The 24,299-nt window shown below is 40.6% G+C and overlaps 1 protein-coding gene across 2 annotated transcripts in view; it reads left to right on the top strand.

Annotated features, from left to right (window-relative positions):
* Window positions 1–280: 280 nt before the first annotated feature.
* Window positions 281–24,299, top strand: part of LOC133558588 (vasorin-like) — a 51,832-nt gene continuing 27,813 nt past the window's right edge. Inside the window, exon 1 of one of the 2 annotated variants that reach the window (XM_061909858.1) lies at window positions 281–451. In XM_061909858.1, the coding sequence (XP_061765842.1) occupies window positions 425–451 (27 nt within the window). In that variant the 5' untranslated portion in view covers window positions 281–424. The remainder of the gene's footprint in view (window positions 452–24,299) is intronic. The other variant, XM_061909859.1, reaches the window with a different exon arrangement.

Genomic DNA, 24,299 nt, shown 5'->3' with positions numbered 1-24,299 from the left:
AAGAACCCTATTGATTTTAAGTGATGTCTTTGCCAAAAAAGTCATCAGTTAAAAGGCATCTTTTCCACTAATTTGTCATCAAACAAGAGCACTATTGTTTTTTAGCATCATCATTATTTATAGTGTCAAGGGGCAGCATGTTCACCACAACAGCCCCAAGGACTCTTCAACAACAAATATTACTCCGGCAAATCAAGAACCCTATTGATTTTAAACCCACGCAGAAGTTGCAGGTAGACTCCGCCCCCTCCCGCCTCCTCCTCCAAGTGAATTCCTCCCGGGCGCAGAAACACGAGCAGACCAGTGCCGCAGTTTGGAGCGAAGACACGCGCACGTCGTGAAAGTTTGTCTCTGCGTGGACGCCAACTGTGAACTTGAGTGTGCGCGCGCGCAAAGTGGATACCAAGTGTGTGGACTCTTGGGGATGTTGTTGTGCACGGCGTTGTCGAAGGTAAGCTACCAGGGGTGCTCGTGCACGCGCGTTTAAAGCGGTGCGTGGAAATACATTTAATCAGTTGTTGCCTCGTAATGATCTCGCCGTCTCTTCCACGGCTGCTCTCATTGGCGGCCTCGAACGTGTGCCTGATTGGCTGCAGGTCCACGCGGAACGATCCACTCGTTCTCCCCTCACTCATAGACAACAGTGTGTTGTTTATTGTGTGTTTTGTAACCTAGCCTGGTTTCCACACGTTTCACGTCAAGGACGAGCTGCGCACGTGCAGTCAGGCTATATGAACAACTACAATGCCGGGGCTTTGATTACGACTCATTCAAAATCAATAGCGTTCTTCATTTGACACAGTAGTTATTTGACGTTTGAAGACGATTCAGTGAGTAATTAGTGTTGAGGTGATGAACATTCCATTTTTTTTTTACTTTGGTTTGCTTTCAAAAGCAATAGAGTTCTTGATTGTGCTCAACTGTTTGGAAAAATATGACAGCGCAGACACGCAATGTGGAAGAAGTACTTGACCAATTGGCTCAGTTACCTTTCAAAACCAATAGAGTTCTTGAGTAACATTTTCTCATACGTTGGATGAGTTTAGGAGAAAACCGACACTTACAAAGATAGGTGATAAAGGAGCTTGCTCTCATTTGATCTTTAGCGTCTTTTTTAGGATATTATTCAAAATCGATAGCGTTCTTCATTTGACACAGTAGTTTTTTGACATTTGAAGACGATTCAGTGAGTAATTAGTGTTGAGGTGATGAAGAACATTTAATTTTTTTCCCCCTGATGGTAGCTTTCAAAAGTAATAGAGTTCTTGATTGTGCTCATAGTAATAATAACACAACCCACACAACAACGACTGCTAGGAGAAATAATACGGCATAGACACGCAATGTGGAACAAGTAATTGACCTATTTGCTCAGTTACCTTTCAAAACCAATAGAGTTCTTGAGTAACATTTCCTCCTACGTTAGATGAGTTCAGGAAAAAAACGACACTTACAAAGATAGGTGTGAAAGGAGCATGCTCTCATTTGATCTTTAGCGTCTTTGTTAGGGTATTATTCAAAATCAACAGCGTTCCTCATTTGACACAATAGTTATTTGACATTTGACAACGATTCAGTGAGTAATTAGTGTTGAGGTGATGAAGAACATATAATTTTTTTCCCCCTATGGTAGCTTTCAAAAGCAATAGAGTTATGGATTGTGCTCATAGTAAAAATAACACAACCCACACATCAACACAACTGTTTGGAAAAATATGACAGCGCAGACACGCAATGTGGAACAAATACTTGACCTATTGGCTCAGTTACCTTTAAAAACCAACAGAGTTCTTGCTTTAACATTTCCTTATACGTTGGAGGAGTTAAGTAGAAAAACGACAGTCATAAAGATAGGTGTTAACGGAGCGTGCTCTCATTTGTTCTTTAGTGTCTTTGTTAGGATATTATTCAAAATCAATAGCGTTCTTCATTTGACACAATAGTTATTTGACATTTGGCGACGATTCAGTGAGTAATTAGCGTTGAGGTGATGAAGAACATTAATTTTTTTACTTATATCGTTCTTGATTGTGCTCATATTAATAATAACAACCCACACACAACAACAACTGTTTGGAAAAATATGACAGCGCAGACACGCAATTTGGAACAAGTACTTGACCTATTGGCTCAGTTGACTTTCAAAACCAATAGAATTCTTGATATAGCATTTTCTCATATGTTGGATGAGTTTAGGAGAAAACCGACACTTGTAAAGATAGGTGTTAAAAGAGCGTGCTCTCATTTGATATTTAGGGTCTTAGTTAGGGTTTTATTCAAAATTAATAGCCTTCTTTATTTGACACAGTAGTTATTTGACATTTGAAGACGATTCAGTGAGTAATTAGTGTTGAGGTGATGAAGAACATTTAATTTTTTTCCCCTCTATGGTAGCTTTCAAAAGCAATAGAGTTCTTGATTGTGGTTATAGTAAAAATAACACAACCCACACAACACAACAACTGTTTGGAAAAATATGACAGCAAAGACACGCAATGTGGAACAAGTACTTGACCTATTGGCTCAGTTACCTTTCAAAACCAATAGAGTTCTTGAGTAACATTTCCTCCTACGTTGGATGACTTCAGGAGAAAACTGACCTTTACAAAGAAAGTTGTTAAAGTAGCATGCTCTCATTTAATCTTTAGCGTCTTTGTTAGGGTATTATTCAAAATCAACAGCGTTCTTCATGTGACACAATAGGTATTTGACATTTGACAACGATTCAGTGAGTAATTAGTGTTGAGGTGAGTAAGAACATTTCATTTTTTCCCCCTATGGTAGCTTTCAAAAGCAATAGAGTTCTTGATTGTGCTCATAGTAATAATAACTCCACACACCAACACAACTGTTTGGAAAAATATGACAGCAAATACATACAATGTGGAACAAGTACTTGACCTATTGGCTCAGTTACCTTTCAAAACCAACAGAGTTCTTGCTTTAACATTTCCTCATACTTTGGAGGAGTTAAGTAGAAAAACGACACTTATAAAGATAGGTGCTCTCATTTGATATTTAGTCTCTTTGGATATCACTCAAAATCAATAGGGTCCAATACAGACTTAAACAAATCTATGGGGAAAAATATGACATTGTAATGATTTGACCTCCGACTTCTTGGCTCATCCGTCTTTCAAAATCAATACTGTTCCTGATTCTCCTAATAATAATCATCATGCAGCAAAGAACCTCACTACAGCGACAAACACTGTAAAAGAATAAGATGCAATCATTTCACCTTTTTACAAGGGTTTGACTAAAAGCAATAGTGTTCTAACTTCGGTAGGTTATGACTCAAAAGTAACAGGTTTCTTGATATGACATCTCTGTTAACTACCATTGACGAGGTGAAAAAAAAAAATACCAGCAGCAAAATGAGTAACAGTCACACCTGACCTCATTCAAAATCAATTGGATTCTTGATTTTTTTTAAATAACTGCTTCTTTATCGATTGTTGATGATTGCAAGGTATTGAGGAACATGTACTGCTTCTGCCTTTTAACACTTGTCTGGGTTGTCTTTTAAAATCAGTAGAGTTCTCGATTTGGCATATATGACGTGTAACATGTATTACTTAAAGACTATAAAGAAGACAAAAGTAATGTGGAAAAATATGACTGGTGAAGATACAGAATAAGGTAACCTGTCCTGATTTTAAATATTTTTCGCACGTAAAGTATGTCTTTAAAGAACCCCAAAAACAATAGGGTTCTTGATGATCATAGCCTACAAGAATTGATAAATAACCACAATAGGGCCGGGATTCTCATACTGTAGCAGGTGTACCATCAGGTGGTATGTCAAAGAATCACTTGATAAAAGCACAGTGTTTGATTTTCTTCTAGTCCAACACAGTGTTACTGTTCAAATTGTGTGACATAATATTGAGCAATCTTGGTAAATAAAACCTCTGCCTGGTTTTTAATGAATACTTAGGCCCACTGCGCTTCTGTATGTCAATGCTGGTCCTCATGGTAATACTTGGAGAGCCGAGCTTTTTCTGAGGTGGTACCTGGTGAAAAAAGTTTGAGTAAGGGATGAGTTGAAATCCACTGCTGACCTTTAACCTGTGCCAGTGTCTATTTCATATACCATTCAAAATTAATAGGGTTCTTCCACATAACTGTGTAAAAAAGATACTCGATGAACTACACTTCTATTTGATTTGCAATTGCATCCACTGAAGCCGACATGAAAGATGCCCTTTGCGGTACGTCGTGGTCGTCTGCCGCCATGTATTTCTAACTCGACCCGGTAAAGACGGTGCAGGTGTACTTAATGCTGTGTCCCGCCAGTGTAGTCTGCTCATGGGCTGAGAAAAGCAAAGAAAGGTGCAGACAGATCTGAGAGGAAGGCAAACATTCCTGACTCGCTGCCCCAGCAATTTAATTAAGTTTTTTTTTTTGGAGGGGGGGGGACGAAATGAAGTCTCCCCAATTTGCCCCCCTTGCTCCCAGCTTGGACTGAAGGGGGTCAGCTCATAAGTGGTGAGAGGGGGGTGTCAGGGCACCATGACAACCAAAGCTGCCCAATCATGGAGTTAATAAGGCCATGAAGGAAGTAAAGAGTGACAAGGTGAAGAAGTGTGTGTGTGTGTGTGTGTGTGTGTGTACTGGCAATGCTTACTTAATGGGGACATCGCTCTGTTTACACAGTCACTTTTAGGGGACTTCTGACGGTATGGGGACAAAAAACCAGGAAACCTTTTTAAATGCTAGTCAGATCCATTCTGAAGATGCCTAAGCGATTTTTGTTTTTGTTTTTTTAAATGGTCCTAAGTAGTCACGTACAAATTTGTGTTAATTATGCAAAATTATTTAATTTGGTCCCTATGAACCATCCATCCATCCAACCATTTATTACGGCTTGTTCCCTTTGGAGTCGCGAGGGGCGCTGGTGCCTATGTCAGCTTCAATCGGGCGGAAGGCGGTGTACACACTGGACAAGTCGCCACCTCATCACAGGGCCAACAGAGATAGACAGACAACACTCACATTCACACACTAGGGACCATTTAGTGTTGCCAATCAACCTATCCCCAGGTGCATGTCTTTGGAGGTGGGAGGAAACCGGAGGACCCGGAGGGAACCCACACAGTCACGGGGAGAACATGCAAACTCCACACAGAAAGATCCCGACCCTGCGATTGAAACCCAGGACTATTCAGGACCTTCGTATTGTGAGAGGCAGACACACTAACCTCTCTCGCACCGTGCTGCCCCCCATGAACCATATTACCTCTTTTCCCCCAGGGTCCCCAGTAAGAATGATCAGCACATTACTTCATCAATCCAGAGATTTAAAGACGTGTATGAGCTAACTGGGCAGTGGTCATTTTTCCCCCCAAAATGTTATGCTTCCACAACCTGTAGAAAGGGTGGTCCCTACAAGTGATGATCAAAAACTTGGTCCCCATTCCAAATGATAACCAGTATGTGTGTGTGGTTGTGTGTTTGTGTTTTCATGTATTTCTACCCTTCTTGAAACATCAACAAGGATAAGTACCTTCTATATGAACAAGTTAGGACATTGTAGAGAGGCGGAGCAGGGCACGCTGCAGCCCTACCCAAGATGGCGGCAAGGAGGCGGAGAATGCGGCGGTGTCGCTTCCAGCACGCGCCGCCTCTCCGCTCATCCGCATTCTCCGCCTCCATGCCGCCATCTTGGGTAGGGCTGCAGCGTGCCCTGCCCCGCCGTCGGCCCGTCGGCTCCGCCTCTCCACAGACATAAATCATGGTCTTAATACGTAAAACCATTGCATCTAATAGAGAATGTCTCATTTGCACCCCTGGTGGTGAAAGTGACAGTTCCACGCACGGCTGCAGGATCAGTGCTTGCGCTGCACAGACAGACGAAGGACAGACGAGAATCCTCCGTCCTGCGTTTGTGTCAACATTTTCGTGGATGGTCGGAAATAAAAAATATAAGACGTATTGTTTATTTAGCAACATCCTTTTAAAATTGCACGGCTTCTACAGGATTTAAGGACTTCGATCCATCTATTTTCAACAGCTTATCCCTTTTGGGGTGGCGGGGGGTGCTGGAGCCTATCCCAGCTACAATCGGGTGGAAGGCGGCGTACACCCTGGACAAGTTGCTACTTCATCACAGGGCCAGCACAGATGGACAGACAACATTCACACTCACATTCACACACTAGGGCCAAGGACTTCCATCCATCCATCCATTTTCTACCACTTGTCCCTTTTTGGGGTCGCGGGGTGCGCTGGAGCCTATCTCAGCTGCATCCGGGCGGAAGGTGGCATACACTCTGGACAAGTCGGCACCTCATCACATGGCCAAGGACTTATTAAAACTAATTGAATTTATGCGTTTAAATGTCCTTTGATGCGGTCGTTTATTTCCTATAGAATATATATTATTAAAACATTTCTAATATGAAAAAAACTTCTTTAAGTATGAATTTTTTTGGCTTCTTAAGCTGACTAAGTGCAACCTCTGTCCAATGAGTGCACCTTTGGCGATAAAAAACAAACAAACACATTGTGGACAATGTAGATGTCCTGCAGGACTGCTTCTAAAACGCCCATAAAAAGTGGTACATGTCTCCTGCAAGTTTGAAAACAGAGCAAAATACTGCAGGTAGGAACATGATAACATGGATGTGAAGTGACTGAGTGTCTCTGTGGCGATGCCCCGTGTAGTACACACAAAATCCTCATTTAAATCAGGCGGTCTGCACCACTTTAGTAATGCGGGCATCACGGCCACTAATATTACATGCTCTTTTACAGATTTCACACGCTTGTGATCGCAAGGTATTTTGATCTAAGTAGATAAGGTCCTTCATGTACGTAATATCGCTTTTTACTAGGGCTGGGCGATATATCGAATATACTCGATATATCATGGGTTTGTCTCTGTGCGATATAGAAAATTACTATATTGTGATATTTGAGTATATGTTCTCACACAGTTGTTTTTAGCTGCGGGCATTACATTACAGGCTCTTCTCTCTCTTTTTTGTGTCTCCTTCTCACAGACAGCAAGTGCACAAACTTACATACGTCACATACTGTCATGTCATACGTCACATACCTATACGCCCTCGCGTAGCAGAGAGGTAGCAGCATGGGTAACGTTAGCTCTGATGCTAGCGGAGTGTTGCGAGTGGTAATACGAGAGAAAGAAGGTGCGAATTTGGTAACAAATGAAGGAAGAATGAATTCCCAAGAAAAACAGCACGGGATCCATCGTCTGGCGGTGGATTGGCTTCAAGTGGGAATATGTCGAATTAGGGCTGGGCGATATATCGACATATACGATATATCGCAGGTTTGTCTCAGTGCGATATAGAAAATGACTATTTCGTAATATTTGATTATATGTTCTCACACCGTTGCTTTAAGCTGCGTGCATTACATTACTGGCGTGTCTCACTCCTTCTCGTCTCTCCTTATCACAGACGTAAAACAAGCCCGCCTTCTTACATACGTCACATACTGTCGCGCATGTAGCGTCACACGCTCTCGCCGAGAGCTAACGTTAGCATGGCTAACGTTAGCTGAGGCAGGTTGTGTTGTCTTTAGCTGCGTGCATCACACAACAGGCGTTTCTCACTCCTCTTCGTCTCTCATTCTCACAGAGACGTAAAACAAGCCCGCCTTCTTACACACGTCACATACTCTCGTGAGTCTAGCGTCATAGCTCTCGCCGATCAGAGAGTTAGCAGCATGGCTAACTTTAGCTGAGGCAGTTCAAGCGAGCTGAGAGATGGTGCGAAACTGATCACAAATGGAGGAAGAAAAATAAATGCCCAACAAAAAGAGCAGGGGGTCCATCATCTGGCGGTGGTTTGGCTCCAAGTGGGAAGATATTCAGCAGACAACAGCAATATGCTGTTCAATGAATATACTATGATGATTAACCTGTGTGATGACTGTATTATGCTGATAGTATATATTCGTACCATGAACTGATTAACGTGGACCCCGACTTAAACAAGTTGAAAAACTTATTCGGGTGTTACCATTTAGTGGTTGATTGTACGGAATTTGTACTGAACTGTGCAATCTACCAATAAAAGTATCAATCAATCAATGCAAAGTATGCAGCAGAAGTGTTACTACAAAAAAGTATTAACACTATTAATTTGTTCTTTCATTTAAAAAGTCACCCGTGAGAGAATGAAGAGTATTTAATTAATACAGTTTTGGTCAATTGACTTAGTTGTGATTTCCCTCTCTGCATGACAGTTTAAAAGTAGCATATATTAATGCAGTATGAAGAAGAATGTTTTAATGTAGACACATAGAATCATCATGCTGCTGTGATTATACGCATCAAGTGTTCATTCAAGGCCAATTAAGACAAAATATCGTAAAATATATCGTATATCGCAATATGGCATAAAAATATCGCAATATTGATAAAAGCCAATATCGCCCAGCCCTATGTCGAATAGACAACTTTAATATGTCAAGTGTGGGGCAAAAGCGTTGCCATAAAAAGTAGCATTACTGCTAATATGTAGCATCATTTGAAAAGTCACCTGCTAGAGAATGCAGAGTAATTACTCCGCATGTCAACATCTCCATTCGGTGCCACACGCCCACACCATCAAAATGCCGAGGCAAACACTTCCAGATAAACACCGAATGAAAAAATGTGGGAATATTTTTAGTTGTGATTTCCTTCTCTGCATGAAAGTTTAAAAGTAGCATATTTTAATGCAGTATGAACAAGAATGTTTTAATGTAGACACATAGAATCCTCATACTGCTGTGATTATATGTATCAAGTGTTCATTTAAGGCCAGGGTAAAATATCGAGATATATATCGTGTATCGCGATATGGCTTAAAAATATTGCGATATTAAAAAAAGGCTATATCGCCCAACCCTACTTTTTACACATTCCCTTTTGTATCATTTTCACATGTTTGTAACTCTACAAACATTCTCACAAGGTTTAAAACAATTTTTTCCGTCTTTCTTCCTATTCCATTTTTCCTTTGAAAAATATGGAGTACAACTTTTGTTTTATTTTATCTACTTCATATGAAGTATTTCTTAGAGTGTTTCACTTTTAATGTTCTCAACTTCTTTTTGTTTTTATGACAATATATTTTTTTTATATAAAGCAATTCTTCTCAACAAAAGAGAAATGTAACCTTAGAGAAAAATGTAAACGTAAAACATGTACAGCACGTCAATAGTGCTATATTTTACATCTTTATCTCTTATTTTCAACCGAAAATGCTTTGCTTTGATTAGGGGGTACTTGAATTAAAAAAATGTTCACAGGGGTTACATCACTAAAAAAAAGGCTGAGAACCACTCTTCTCAGTAATAAAGAGTTATTTGGTTAGGGTTGGGGTTAGGGATAGAGGGTTAGGGTTAGGGCCATAATAAGGCCATGCAGAATAAGGTATTATTCAGTACTTAATAATGACTAATTAAGAGCCAATATGTTACTAGTTTTGCAATAATAGGCAACTGATTAATGGTTAGTATGTTCCCCATAGTAAAGTGTTACCCAACTTTTCTATACAAAAATTTGACTTGTCACTATTTTGACTTTTTTCCCTTTAGTATAACTACCTGTAAACGTTACATTTTTCATGTAGTGTTTTGACCTCTTTTTTTAATACTATTAATTTTATATGCGAACAATATATTCTTTTGATTCTCTATGTTTCATTAAAATAATTATATTGTCATTTTTTATGACGGTTAAATAGTGCTGACGTTGGCCCCGTTGCAGACTCGATGGTAATGTTTGCATGGTGGCTTTTGGGCTACAGCTAAAAGCGGTTTTAGTTTTCAGGCTCACGTTGCACCTTTCCATGTCGTCCTGACACCGCAGGAATTCTACAGACGGCTCTGAGGCTCTGCACGCTCACCAGAGGGGAACCTCTTTCTTTCTCTTAGAACTCGACCCCCGTGCCTCCTCCCTCCGAGGGAGACTCGAGGCCTGGCCGCTACTTTTCGTAAGCTCTGAAGTGTGTCTGTAAGTAGCTTCCCCCCTCGTCCCCTCAGTGTGTTGTATAAACACGGCACTTCAGTGGGAAGGTAAAGAGCGTGACGCTTACATTAGAAAGACAGCTTGGAACATTCCACAGTGGTATTGGGAGACATCTGGGGAAAGAAAGATGTACTCTGACGACATCTAGAAGCCTAAAATGTTTGGAAGATGCTCCTCTGGACAAGCTGAAGTCAGCACTGTCCCCAAGTGTGAACTCTATGTCCATCTTTAACTTAATCTTTCAAACTAACACACCCACATACCTACAGTAACTATTCAGCTATCTTCAAGGCAAGACGCCAACCTGCCAATCGGCATACCTGTTCAGCCACTAAAGTTACCACGCCCGAGTACATATCTATCAACATTTTTAGCTATCAACTTGGCTACAAGTTAACATACTTTTATATGTAGCTACCAACACACCTACTAAACTATTTAGCTACTTAGCTACCTAGACTACTATTACATTTCTACTAACCCATTGTTCTTTAACAATGAGGCAGCGTGGCTCGGCTGTGTAAGCAACTTCGGGGTTCCAGGTTTGATACCCGCTTTCGCCAGCCACGTCACTGCCAATGTGTCCTTAGGCAGGACATGTTATCCACCTGCCCCCAGTGCAACCCACACTGGCTTAAATGTAGCTTAAAGATGTAAATAATGAGTTACACTATGTAAAGCGCTTTGATTCTCTGGAGAAAAAGCGCTGTATATCAGTATATGCTTTGGCTTGTATGGCTCTCTCAGCCAAAAAGGTTCCCAACCCCTGGTATAGGATATATAGACTTAGACCAGGGGTCGGCAACCCGAAATGTTGAAAGAGCCATATTGGAACAAAAATACAAAAACAAATCTGTCTGGAGGAGCGGAAAATTCAAAGCCATATTACATACAGATAGTGTGTCATGAGATATAAATTGAATTATGAGGACTTAAAGCAGGGGTGTCAAACTCAAATACAGAGTGGGCCAAAATTTTAAACTGAACAAAGCTACGGGCCACGGTTGAACAAATTCACCTTTTAAAAGGGACCTGCGGGGTTTGGTGGTAGCGGGGGGTGGTCGGGGTGGGGGGGGTGTATATTGTATCGTCCCGGAAGAGTTAGTGCTGCAAGGGTTTCTGGGTATTTCTTCTGTTGCGTTACGGTGCGGGTGTTCTCCCGAAATGTGTTTGTCATTCTTGTTTGGTGTGGGTTCACAGTGTGGCGCATATTTGTAAAAGTGTTAAAGTTGTTCATATGGCCACCCTCAGTGTGCCCTGTATGGCTGTTGCTCAAGTATGCCTTGCATTCACTTGTGTGTGTGCGCTAAAGCCGCATATATTATGTGACTGGGCCGGCACGCTGTTTGAATGGAAGAAAAGCAGACGTGACCACAGGTTGCAGAGAACGCTAAAGGCAGTGCCTTTAAGGCACGCCCCCAATATTGTTGTCCGGGTGGAAATTGGGAGAAATTCGGGAGAATGGTTGCCCCGGGAGTTTTTCAGGAGGGGCACTGAACTTCGGGAGTCTCCTGGGAAAATTGGGAGGGTTGACAAGTATGAGTATTAGCGGTGAATGCGGTGTTACAGCGAAACCGCCGCTGTATAACACCGGCGGGCCAGCTCTAATGTTAATTTGACATTGCCTCGAGGGCCAGTTGAAATTACAGGGAGGGCCAAATTTGGCCCGCGGGCCAGAGTTTGACACCCATGACTTAAAGGAAACTAAATGAGCTCAAATATAACTACAAATGAGGCATAATGATGCAATATGTACATACAGCTAGCCTAAATAGCATGTTAGCATCGATTAGCTTGCAGTCATGCACACGATTAAAAGTTTGGTGGACAAAATGAGACTGAAAAAGAAGTGGCATAAATCAGGTCTTAGAAAGTTTACATGCATGTAAACAAACTAGGGTGAGTTCAAGGACCGCCAACCATAGTAGGACAAAACGGCGCTCGCCAAATACCCGAATCAGTGAAGCATGTTTAATATGAACAGTGTGCTTTATAGGAATTACGGCGGTTTGTGTCATGTTTGTCCTCCTACAAAAAACCAATTAAAACAAAAAATTGTTTTTTTTCTCCTCAAAATTTCCATTTTTCATATATTTTTGAAAAAGCTCCAGAGAGCCACTAGGGCAGCGCTAAAGAGCCCCATGCGGCTCGCCGACCCCTGAACCAGGGTAAGTTCAAGGACCGCCAAAATTAGTAGGACAAAACAGCGTTCGCCAAATACTCGGATCAGTGAAGCATGTTTAATATAAACAGTGTGCTTTATAGCAATTATGGAGGTTTGTGTCATGTTTGTCCTCCTACAGAATTAAAATTAAAACAAAAAATATATATTTTCCCACTCATCATTTCCATTTTTCATATATTTTTTAAAAAGCTCCAAAGAGCCACTAGGGCGGCGCTAAAGAGCCGCATGCGGCTCCAGAGCCGCGGGTTGCCGACCCCTGACTTAGACTGTCATAAGTCTAAGTCTACATATCCTATACCAGGGGTCGGGAACCTTTTTGGCTGAGAGAGCCATGAAAGCCAAATATTTTAAAAAGTATTTCCGTGGGAGCCATATAATACTTTTTTTAAAGACTGAATACAACTAAATGCGTGCATTTTTAAGTAAGACCAACATTTTTAGAGTATAATAAGTCTCTTATTCTTTTTAATAACACTGTTATTCTGAAGCTACCCAACAATAAATAAAATAATTCTTACCATTAATGCGACTTCTTGAACCGGTGCGGTAGAAACCGGATGGATGGATTAAAATGCATGAGAATGTTTTATATTTTGAATGTTATTTTTGACGCTGTGATTACCAGCGAAATTATTCATTACTTACCGGGTCAAGCAAAGTCAGCTAAGACTTATTTGAGAGCCAGGTGCAGTCATCCAAAGAGCCACAGGTTCCCTACCCCTGTCCTATACTGTACATATATTATGTAAATATTACTTATATATGTTATATTTTATATTTCTTTTAGTCTATTTTCTACCTGCATTGTCGTTTCCATCATTTGTAACTGAGCTACTGTGTGGAACAATCTCCCTTGTGGACCATTAAAGTTTGTCTAAGTCTAAATATAAATATAATTCACTTCACCATAGGCCCACCAAAAATGTGTTTCTCAGCAGTGGTCCGTATGGCTGCAGTACACTTTTCCACCACCTGTGGCAGTAATGACAATATCAAACAAACAGAAGTCTGGAGCTAAAGTCATATAGAAGTTTCTTTAGCGCAAAAAATATGACTAAAGCAGTGAAGATGTATTTTCATTTGCATTTTAATTCTATTCGCAGATTAGTTAAGAAACATATTTATTATTATTTTTGTTTATTAATTTATGTATTTATTAATTTTTGTCCTGTCCAGCCACTCAGAAAAATCATATTGTTGATGTATATATGCTGTATTTATTTAATGTTTGGCGCAAACATCAAATAAATTCTTAATTAGGCAATTCTTCTTTCAATCCCCCATACTCCGAACCAGAGCAGGAGGGGATTGAAAGAAGAAAAAAAGGAAGACAGAGGAGGAATTTGCGTGGACATGCGGGGGTTAGACTGAGAAACAACAACAACATCAGCAAATACAATATGTACAAATATGATACGAAAAGTGATAGCAAAAAATCAGTTAGTGAAGTAAATATTAACAACACAGAAATGACAATGAACATTATTGCAATACAAATAGAACAATAAAAATACCAATAGAAATAGCACTATTGATAATGAATAATAATTAGTTTTACTATTAACAATACAATTGTTTCAAATGAAACAATACATCGATGTAATGATAACTTAAATCACGAAAGAAAGCAGATACATGGAGGGGAAGAAAGAGAAGAAAACTATGTTAACCTTCTACATTGTTATAATAAAAATAGGTTAAGCTTTATCACCGTGCCGGGTTTTACCCAGTTTTCGTAAGTACTTATGTGCGCGCGTGCGTATGCACTGTATGTATGAATGAATGTTCGTATGTATGCATATATGTATGAATGATTGTGGGTACGTGCGTATGTCTGTGAAGTATGTACAATATATTTGTCTCCCAGTATGAGCGGGAGCCAAAGTACGGCCCCAACCACCCAGAGAGCCCAACCCAATCACAGTAGGTGCGGTACCCAGGAACAAAAGACCAACGGCATTACGCAGACAAGCTGGCCAGCGACCGGGCCCATGATGCCTACAGCAGAGGACAAGGCATGGTAGAAGCAGGAGACAGCCAGCCCCAAGAGAGGGTAAGAGACCATAACCCACACGGGCAGAAAGACGGGACGCCCTTCCCCGGAGGGACGAGGGACACCCCGCCCCGGGGAACATAGGGACGCCCGCACCGGGGGGGCGGGGGGTGGGGGGCCCGCCCAGAAACCCCTCCACAGTCAGACAGGAAGACAGTTTTTTAAGTAACCGGGCCCCCACGAGTCCAACACCCCCTAAGAGAGCAGAGTAGGTCCCGCCCCAGGCTGCCCAACTATAGTTTGCAGCAGCAGGACCACCCAGCATGGGGCCACGGGAACCACTCGCCCCACCTGCAGAGACCCCCCCAGCGATTGGCAGGTGGATCCTCCACTGAGGAAAGAGAGAAAAAAAAAAAAAATTAAAAAGGGGGAAAGAAGGAGGAGAACACAGACACACCGACAAACAAGGTCACTACACCAGCAGCTGGCTGCCATGCTTCACTACAGAATACCATGCAACGCACCGAGGTGCCACGATAGTTGTGGGGTCTACACCCAGCTGACCCCAACCAAGACGGGCATCCGGAAAGGGGTGGCCGCAGGACCCGAGGGGCCCCAGACATGCAGCCTGACATATATATACACATATAATACACATACTGTATAAATATAAATATATATATATATACACGTGCGTGCGTGCGTGTGTACGTGCGTGTGTGTGTACGTGCGTGTGTGTGTGTCTACATCAATGTAATTATAGTAGTATCGACTAGATACGCTCCTTTACTTGGTATCATTATAGTCGATGTCAAGTACAGAGCCACCCGTTTGTTTACATTGTGACACAGGTGAGCTACGGTGTGTAGTGAAGCATGTTTAGTTATTCCTCGTCCGGCAGGAATGATACTTTTTAGAAGCCTTATAGTGCCGAATATGGTTAGTTAGTATCGCGGTACTATACTAATACGGGTATACCGTACAACCATACTTACAAACCCCGTTTCCATATGAGTTGGGAAATTGTGTTAGATGTAAATATAAATTAAATACAATGATTTGCAAATCCTTTTTAACCCATATTCAATTGAATGCACTACAAAGACAACATATTTAATGTTCAAACTCATAAACTTTATTTTTTTTTGCAAATAATAACTTAGAATTTCATGGCTGCAACACGTGCCAAAGTAGTTGGGAAAGGGCATGGTCACCACTGTGTTACATCACCTTTTCTTTTAACAACACTCAATAAATGTTTGGGAACTGAGGAAACTATTTGTTGTAGCTTTGAAAGTGGAATTATTTCCCATTCTTGTTTCATGAAGAGCTTCAGTTGTTCAACAGTCCGGGGTCTTCGCTGTTGTATTTTACGCTTCATAATGCGCCACACATTTTCGATGGGAGACAGGTCTGGACTGCAGGCGGGCAAGGAAAGTACCTGCACTCTTTTTTTACTGAGCCACGCTGTTGTAACACTTATCTTGCTGAAATAAACAGGGGCGTCCATGATAACGTTGCTTGCATGACAACATATGTTGCTCCAAAACCTGTATGGACCATTCAGCATTAATGGTGCCTTCCCAGATGTGTAAGTTACCCATGCCTTGGCCACTAATACACCCCCATACCATCACAGATGCTGGCTTTTGAACTTTGCGCCTATAACAATCCGGATGGTTATTTTCCTCTTTGTTCTGGAAGACACCACGTCCTCTGTTTCCAAATATAATTCGAAATGTGGACTCGTCAGACCACAGAACACCTTTCCACTTTGCATCAGTTCATATTAGGGAGCTTGGGCCCAGCCAAGCCGGCTGCGTTTCAGGATATTGTTGATAAATGGGTTTGGTTTTGCATAGTAGAGTTTTAACTTGCACTTACAGATGTAGCGACCGACTGTAGTTACTGACAGTGGTTTTCTGAAGTGTTCCTGAGCCCATGTGGTGATATCCTTTACACACTGATGTCGGTTTTTGATGCAGTACCGGCTGAGGGATCAAAAGTCCGTAATATCATCGCTTACGTGCAGTGATTTCTCCAAATTCTCTGAACTTTTTGATGATCTTACGGACTGTAGATGTTAAATTCCCAAATTCCTTGCAATAGCTCGTTGAGAAATGTTGTTCTAAAACTTTTCGACAATTTGCTAACAATGTAGTGACACTCGCCCTATCATTGTTTGTGAATTACTTAGCATTTAATGGAATCTGCTTTTATACCCAATATATATCTGTTCCCAATTAGCCTGCACACCTGTGGGTTGTTCCATATAAGAGTTTGATAAGCATTCCTGAACTTTATCAGTATTTATTGCCACCTTTCCCAACTTCTTTGTCACGTGTTGCTGGCATCAAATTCCAAAGTTAATGATTATTTGCAAAAAACAAATTGTTTATCAGTTTGAACATCAAATATGTTGTCTTTGTAGCATATTCAACGGAAAATGGGTTGAAAATGATTTGCAAATCATTGTATTCCGTTTATACAGTATTTACATCCAACACAATTTCCCAACTCATATGGAAACGGGGTTTGTAGAATAATACATGTGAGACATACAATGTGTTAAGAATGCTCTTCTTAGTGGAGGTCGTGATCTGCAGGCAGCTTGCAGCTTAAGAAGTCTTTAATGTCCAAAGGTCCAAAAAACAAACTGGAGTGCAGCAGGGTAATGCACAGAAAAACACCGGGATGCTGTACATGAAAAAAAGCAGCGGACAGAGAACTAATAACAAACAAAAATAATTAAGCAAGATTTAAATGTCCACTAACCGTGCTGGTGGTTCCAAACATCCATATGCAATGATCCCACACCGACAATGAAATGAAAAACTGCCCTGGTGATGATCAGCACCAGGTGAAAAACATAAATACTAAATCACCCCCAGGTGATGAAGCCAGTGCAGGAACAACACAAACATGATAAGAACACAAGAAAGGAAGTGAACCAAAATCACAGGAAAAAACACCCAAAAACTTAACAAAGAATGGCCTGACCTATCAGATCGTAACATAGTTGGCCATACTCTCTTTATACACGATTCTGGTCTGCGTCTGCTCACATCGCCACTTGTGGCGAGGCATTGTATCACAACATTGTCAGCCAGTGATCCTTTTTGCTTGGACGTGACTCATTCTTGATACAAACCCGTGCAGACCCATATATTTTTTCCACTCGAAACATAAACGTTACTGTGAGGACAGGCCCTTATAGTGTGCAGTGTAGCGTGTTCATCTACCTGTAATGCCTTGCGACATATTTATTTACGTTTCACTTCCAAAGTACCTTTCCTACCTGCGGCGACGTTAACTCAGTTATTAGTGACAACATAGTAACTGCACACCAGTTTAGAGTGTTGCACACGTGTCCAAGTGAGCCACACTGCTGTCGTACAAAGACCTTCTCTCATCGCCTGGTAAGAGCTGCGACCTCTGCCTTTTTTCGTGAGGCCCTGCAGCCCTCAGGCCACTGTGTGTTTGTACTCTACATGTATGTGTGTGTGCCTTCAACTTGTATTATGTTGCATAATCTGAAATCTATACGATTTACACGCGTTCACGCTGGTCCGAGGCTGTCAAGAGATTAGGAGGTGGAAAGTCATAGTTTACAGGGGCGCATCAGTCATTGCATGAGGAGAAGCCTGAATAGTTTTGCTAATTGCACGCTTATTATGTTTTTTAAAACAAATGGTAACTTTTCCAATGAAATGAATCAATTTGGCATTTAACAAACAAATATCTAGTTGAGTGTGACACAAAATATAAATCATGGAAACAATATCAAAATTCCATTAACTCAGTGTGGAAGTGTTTTTTTGTTGTTAAGATGTAAAGGATTAAATTAATTGAAGTGGAAACTCGAATGAGGTCAAAGAACCAATATGGTGTATATCAAGTCTGTTTTGATCTATAAAGCATGTGGTTATTATATCATCATATGAGAACAGATCCAGAAAGCCCTCGTCATGACCTTTAATTTGGTATATGATTCAAAGTGGTTTCTTGTTAAAAATGTTTGGCTTGGTTACTGGTGAACTTTGACCTTGGGCAATATTTACATTTAAGTCAAGATCAATTAGGGATGTCCCGATCCAGGTTTTTGCATTTCCGATCCGATATCGATAATGGTTTTGCACTTCTGATCCGATACCGCTACTGGCTGATACTGGCCTATCCGAGCATGTATGAAAGTTTAGTTATTTAGCCTACTTAGTTGTCAGATTCATGTTGAAAATGGTTTTAGTACTCTTGATAATAACTAGCCAGCTGAATTAGGTGAGTTTGAATAATACACAATGGTTGGTATTCAAGGATAAACACAAAATAAAAAAAATTATACATGACAAACAGAAATGGCATCATTAAAAAAGTGAACAGTATTAAGTGCAAATAATGCTGTAAATATTGTTAAAAAAAGCAAAACACACAGACAACCTGAGTGGGTTAATACTTGCTCTTGAACAAGTGTAAACTTAAAAAAAAAAATAAAAAAAACTATCCACACACTCCTTTCAATTGTTTGCCCCAGTCAGGGAGGGCAAACAATTGAAGTCCAAGCATAATGGGGAGATTCTTTCTAACAAAGACGAGCACTTCAAGATGCTCAGGTGTCAGCCTGCTCCTGTGTTCATCAATGATGAGTGCTAAAAAGCTTTACCACCACGCTTGACTTTATTGTGGCATGTTTTGCACTCCACCTCTTCATCTTTTTCGTTTTGTAGGGTAAAATAATCCCACACAGCTGACATTTATACCGTAACTTTTAATTCACACGGCCGTCTTAACGGTTAGAACACAGACCTGTGGATGTGTTGAAGGTGTGCTGGAAAATGCGGAACGGAGCGTAGAGAGCAGCAGAGGAGTGGAATGTATTATTTAAATCGGTGCGTTGGAAAAACTGGATCTGGATCGGCATTTTCTCATGCCTTGCAGATACGCATTTTTTGGCAAATAGCGGCGGCTGATCCGATCCAAATATCGGATCAGGACAACCCTAAGATCAATCAGCACATACAAATCAGCGTCTGAGCAGGTATGTACAAAACCCAACACGAGCGAAGTTGGCACGTTGTGTAAATTGTAAATGAAAACAGAATACAACTATTTGCAAATCCTTTTCGGTCTATTCAAGTGAATAGACTGCAAAGACAAGATATTTAATGATCAAACTGAGAAACTTTTTTTTTTGCAAATAACCATTACTAATCATTTAATGGCAGCAACACAAAGTTGTCACAGGGGCATTTTTACCACTGTGTTACATGGCCTTTCCTTTTAACAACACTCAGAACTGGGAACTGAGGAGACCAATTTTTGAAGATTTTCAGGTGGAATTCTTTCCCATTCTGGCTTGATGTGCAGCTTAAGTTGTTCAACAGTCCGGGGTCTCCCTTGTGGTATTTTAGGTTTCATAATGCACCACACATTTTCAATGGGAGACAGGTCTGGACTACAGGCAGGGCAGTCTAGTACCTAGTAGTCTCGTACTCTTAAAACGAAGCCACACTGTTGTAACACGTGCAGAATGTGGCTTGGCATTGTCTTGCTGAAAAAAGCAAGACAATAACCATGAAAAAGATGTTGCTTGGATAAGAACATATGATGCTCCAAAACCTGTATGTACTTTTTAGCATTAATGGTGCCTTCACAGATGTGTACGTTACCCATGCTTTGGGCACTAATACACTCCCATACCATCACAGATACTGGCTTTTGAACTTTGTGTTTATAACAGTCTGGATGGATCTTTTCTTTGGTCCGGTGGACACGACGTCGACAGTTTCCAAAATCAATTTGAAATGTGGACTCGTCAGACCACAGAACACTTTTCCACTTTGCATCAGTCCATCTTAGATGAGCTCGGGCCCAGAGAAGCCAGCAGCGTTTCTGGGTGTTGTTGATAAATGGCTTTTACTTTGCATAGTAGAGTTTTAACTTGCACTTACAGATGTAGCGACGAACTGTAGTTACTGACAGTGGTTTTGTGAAGTGTTCCTGAGCCCATGTGGTGATATCCTTCACACACTTATGTCGCTTTTTGATGCAGTACATGATCAAAGGTCACAAGCATTTAATGTTGGTTTTCAGCACGGCCGCTTACATGCAGTGATTTCTCCAGATTCTCCAAACTTTTTGATGATATTATGGACCGTAGATGGTCCATCCATCCATCCATTTTCTACCGCTTGTCCCTTTTGGGGTCGCTGGAGCCTATCTTAGCTCCATTTGGGCGGAAGGGACCGTAGATGGTGAAATCCCTAAATTCCTTGCAATAGCTCGCTAAGAAATATTGTTCTTAAACTGTTCGACAATTTGCTCACGCATTTTTTCACAAAGTGGTGACCCTCGCCCCATCCTTGTTTGTGAATGATTGAGCATTTCATGAAAGCTGCTTTTATACCCAATCATGGCACCCTCCTGTCCTCAATCAGCCTGTTCACCTGTGGGATGGTCCAAATAAGAGTTTGATGAGCATTCCTCCACTTTCTCAGTCTTTTTTGCCACTTGTGCCAGATTTGTTTTAAACATTTTGTAAGCATCCAGTTCCAAATGAGCTAATAATTGCAAAAAAATAACACAATTTACCAGTTCGAACATGAAATAATTTGTCTCTGCAGTCTATTCAAATGAATATAAGTTGAAAAGGATTTGAAAATCATTGTATTCTGTTTTTGATTATGATTTACACAACAAGCCAACTTCACTGGTTTTGGGTTTTGCATATACCATATGCACACAAAGTTTGGAGATAACTGGATAAAAATGACAGATGTCAGTGCCTGACCTGTCTGTGAACTTGACCTTTGACCTAAGCATCTATGCTTTGGTACGTAAGAAGCTCTGAAACCAAATGTGTTGGTGTTAATATGCGCGAGAGAATGAAAGAGACAACGTCTTTTCCTCCGTCGATTTGATCCGGCGCTTGGGCCTCGTACCTAATAAAGTGGCCAGTGAGTGCATTACTCGTGTGATTGAGTTGCATCTCTTCATGTGTGTCTAAGTGTCCATTTGTTACACTGGATGTGGCCATAGGCTCTCCTCTCAGTCTAGACCAAGACCCTCCATAAACACAGACGTTCCAAGACAAGCAGCCGTGCAGAGGAGAGCCGTCGTGGTTACGATGGAGAACGTCTCCGACTTGACCAGATGGTTCTTATTAGGGGGAAAAAAAAGATTGATGTGACAATCTTTAGCAGCTATGTCTAAATAGTGTAAGAAACTAATAATTACTGATGTCAAAAAATTACAATTTTCAATCAGATTCATCACAGAATTGTTGTGGTATTATTTGAATGAATCACAATTTGACACAGAAGCCCCTGTGATGAGGTGGCGACTTGTCCAGGGTGTACACTGCCTTCCGCCTGACTGTAGCTGTGATAGGCACCAGCGCCACCTGCCATACCAAAGGGAATAAGCGGTAGAAAATGGATGTATGACACAGAAGTCTAATGAAAAAAGATGTGGGAACACAGGTCGGTGTTAAAGGGGAACTGCATTTTTATTGGAATTGTGCATATCATTCACAATCCCTATGTGAGACTTTTTCACGCATTTTAAAAAGTTTTAAAAAAATAATTTATATAAACTGTCAGTATATATGTAATATAGTAACAAGCACATTGATAATAACATGTAATATTTAAGTATTTTGCTCATTTTAAGCATTACAAAGTACATACACTTTGTAATGTGGGACGGCGTGGCGCGGTTCGGAGAGTGACCGACCGTGCCAGCAACCTGAGGGTTCCTGGTTCAATCCCCACCTTCTACCAACCTCGTCACGTCCGTTGTGTCCTTGAGCAAGACACTTCACCCTTGCTCCTGATGGGTCGTAGTTAGGGCCTTGCATGGCAACTCCCGCCATCAGTGTGTGAATTTGTGGGTGAATTTAGAAATAGTGTCAAAGCGCTTTGAGTACCTTGAAGGTAGAAAAGCGCTATACAAGTATAACGCATTTTATATGTAATATATTAACAAGCACATTCATAATAACATGTAATATTTACCTATTTTGGCCATTTTAAGCATTACAAAGGCACATTGATTTCACACAACACATCGGAACGCTCGCGAGTTCCATTGACAACAACAACAACTAATTATAGCCGACTTTATGAGAGCTAACGACTACTTTGGAACAAATTATGTTTCAGAATTTTATCTTTTTGAACCTGAGGATGAGTGACACGTTTTAGAAGCATGGTGATAAACAGACCATGCTATTGTGAAAAAATAATCAAAATTAATTGACAACTATTAATCAAGCAGCACTGATGCTAAGTGCCGAAAAGGAAATTCAAAGTACGAACACAATAGAACGATCACTTACTGTACAATGTCCTAACTCACTAGGAGGCAGACTGATGGGATGTTGATATCAATCAGTTTATTTATATAGCTCTTAATCACAAGTGTCTCAAAGGGCTGCACAAGCCACAACAACATCCTCTGTTCAGAGCCCACATAAGGGAAAGGAAAAACTCACAACCCAGTGGGATGTCAATATATCTGATAATTATATATTGCCACACAGGGCTTGTGTTCCCCGTTTAGATGATGAATTCATCACAATCCTCACTCTCCAAAAACAAAACAAAAAAGATGGGAGTAAACAAGTATATTGTAAGCGTAGTGTAGTTGAAATTTAAAAGATGACCGTTTTTGGTTTATAGATATAACTTGCTATAAAGGTGAGAGGCATGATTTATAATATAGAAATAACTTTTACTAACTCTGAGGCGTGTAAATAGGTGCATTAGCTAGTTAGGTCTCGGTGATCAATAATTGGTGTTACTAAAAATAATTCCTCGACGTTAGCTCTTACAATAAATACAATGTTGCTAGTACTTGGTTAATATGCAGGTCAATGCATATAAATTAAGTATTGTTGGCCATTTTTTTGGATGTTTTTTAGAAAACTTTAAAACAACGTTGTTAGCTGTCTACAAGTCTTATTTAAAAATTTTGAATACACAAAAAAGAGAAAGACGTGTGTTCTTTACCCATACAGGGTTTGTAAATGATTCCCAAGAAATTGCTGTTCCGCTTTAAACTTCAAATTCAAAATGTTTTGTTTGTGTTTTAAATAAATAACATTTAGACGTGGAGTTTGCATGTTCTCCCCGTGAATGCGTGGGTTCCCTCCGGGTACTCCGGCTTCCTCCCACTTCCAAAGACATGCACCTGGGGATAGGTTGATTGGCAACACTAAATTGGCCCTAGTGTGTGAATGTGAGTGTGAATGTTGTCTGTCTATCTGTGTTGGCCCTGCGATGAGGTGGCGACTTGTCCAGGGTGTACCCTGCCTTCCGCCCGATTGTAGCTGAGATAGGCGCCAGCGCCCCCCGCGACCCCGAAAGGGAATAAGCGGTAGAAAATGGATGGATGGATAGACACAAAAGTACCCAAAATTGGTACGGTTGAGTACTGGTATCTATTCCCAGGTACCGGCAATTGGCACGTATCGATTAAAATTTGAAAGATACCAATCACCGCAAGCAGTAATGTCTAACGTTGGTAGCAGAAATTTGCCAAACCGCTATCATTGGCCGCTACTTTTTTCATAAGCTTTGAGCCCTGCAGCTTATACAAATGTGCGGCTAATGTATGGATCTTTCTTCACTAACGGCTAAATTATGGAATGATTTATGCAAAAAAATCAACTGTTCGATATCAAAGGGTTTACAAAGTACAAGGATGAAGAATACTGATACACATCTTGAACATTATTAAAATAAGGAGAACATTTTATTAATCTCAAATTATGAATAAAGACATCAATGACTTCTTATTTGTTTGATCAGCACATTTTGAAACAATTTAGGTATGTAAATAAACATTTACAAAATCTTTCTACGTAAATATATCATTTCGCACTTTACCGTTATATACAGTGGGGCAAAAAAGTATTTAGTCAGCCACCGATTGTGCAAGTTCTCCCACTTAAAATGATGACAGAAGTCTGTAATTTTCATCATAGGTACACTTCAACTGTGAGAGACAAAATGTGAAAAAAAAATCCAGGAATTCACATTGTAGGAATTTTAAAGAAATTATTTGTAAATTATGGTGGAAAACAAGTATTTGGTCAACCATTCAAAGCTTTCACTGATGGAAGGAGGTTT

Source organism: Nerophis ophidion, linkage group LG01 (genome assembly GCF_033978795.1).
Source record: "Nerophis ophidion isolate RoL-2023_Sa linkage group LG01, RoL_Noph_v1.0, whole genome shotgun sequence".
NCBI classification, from domain to species: domain Eukaryota; kingdom Metazoa; phylum Chordata; class Actinopteri; order Syngnathiformes; family Syngnathidae; genus Nerophis; species Nerophis ophidion.
Note: the sequence above shows the minus strand (reverse complement) of the source record. Positions and strands in the feature narration are given on the sequence as shown.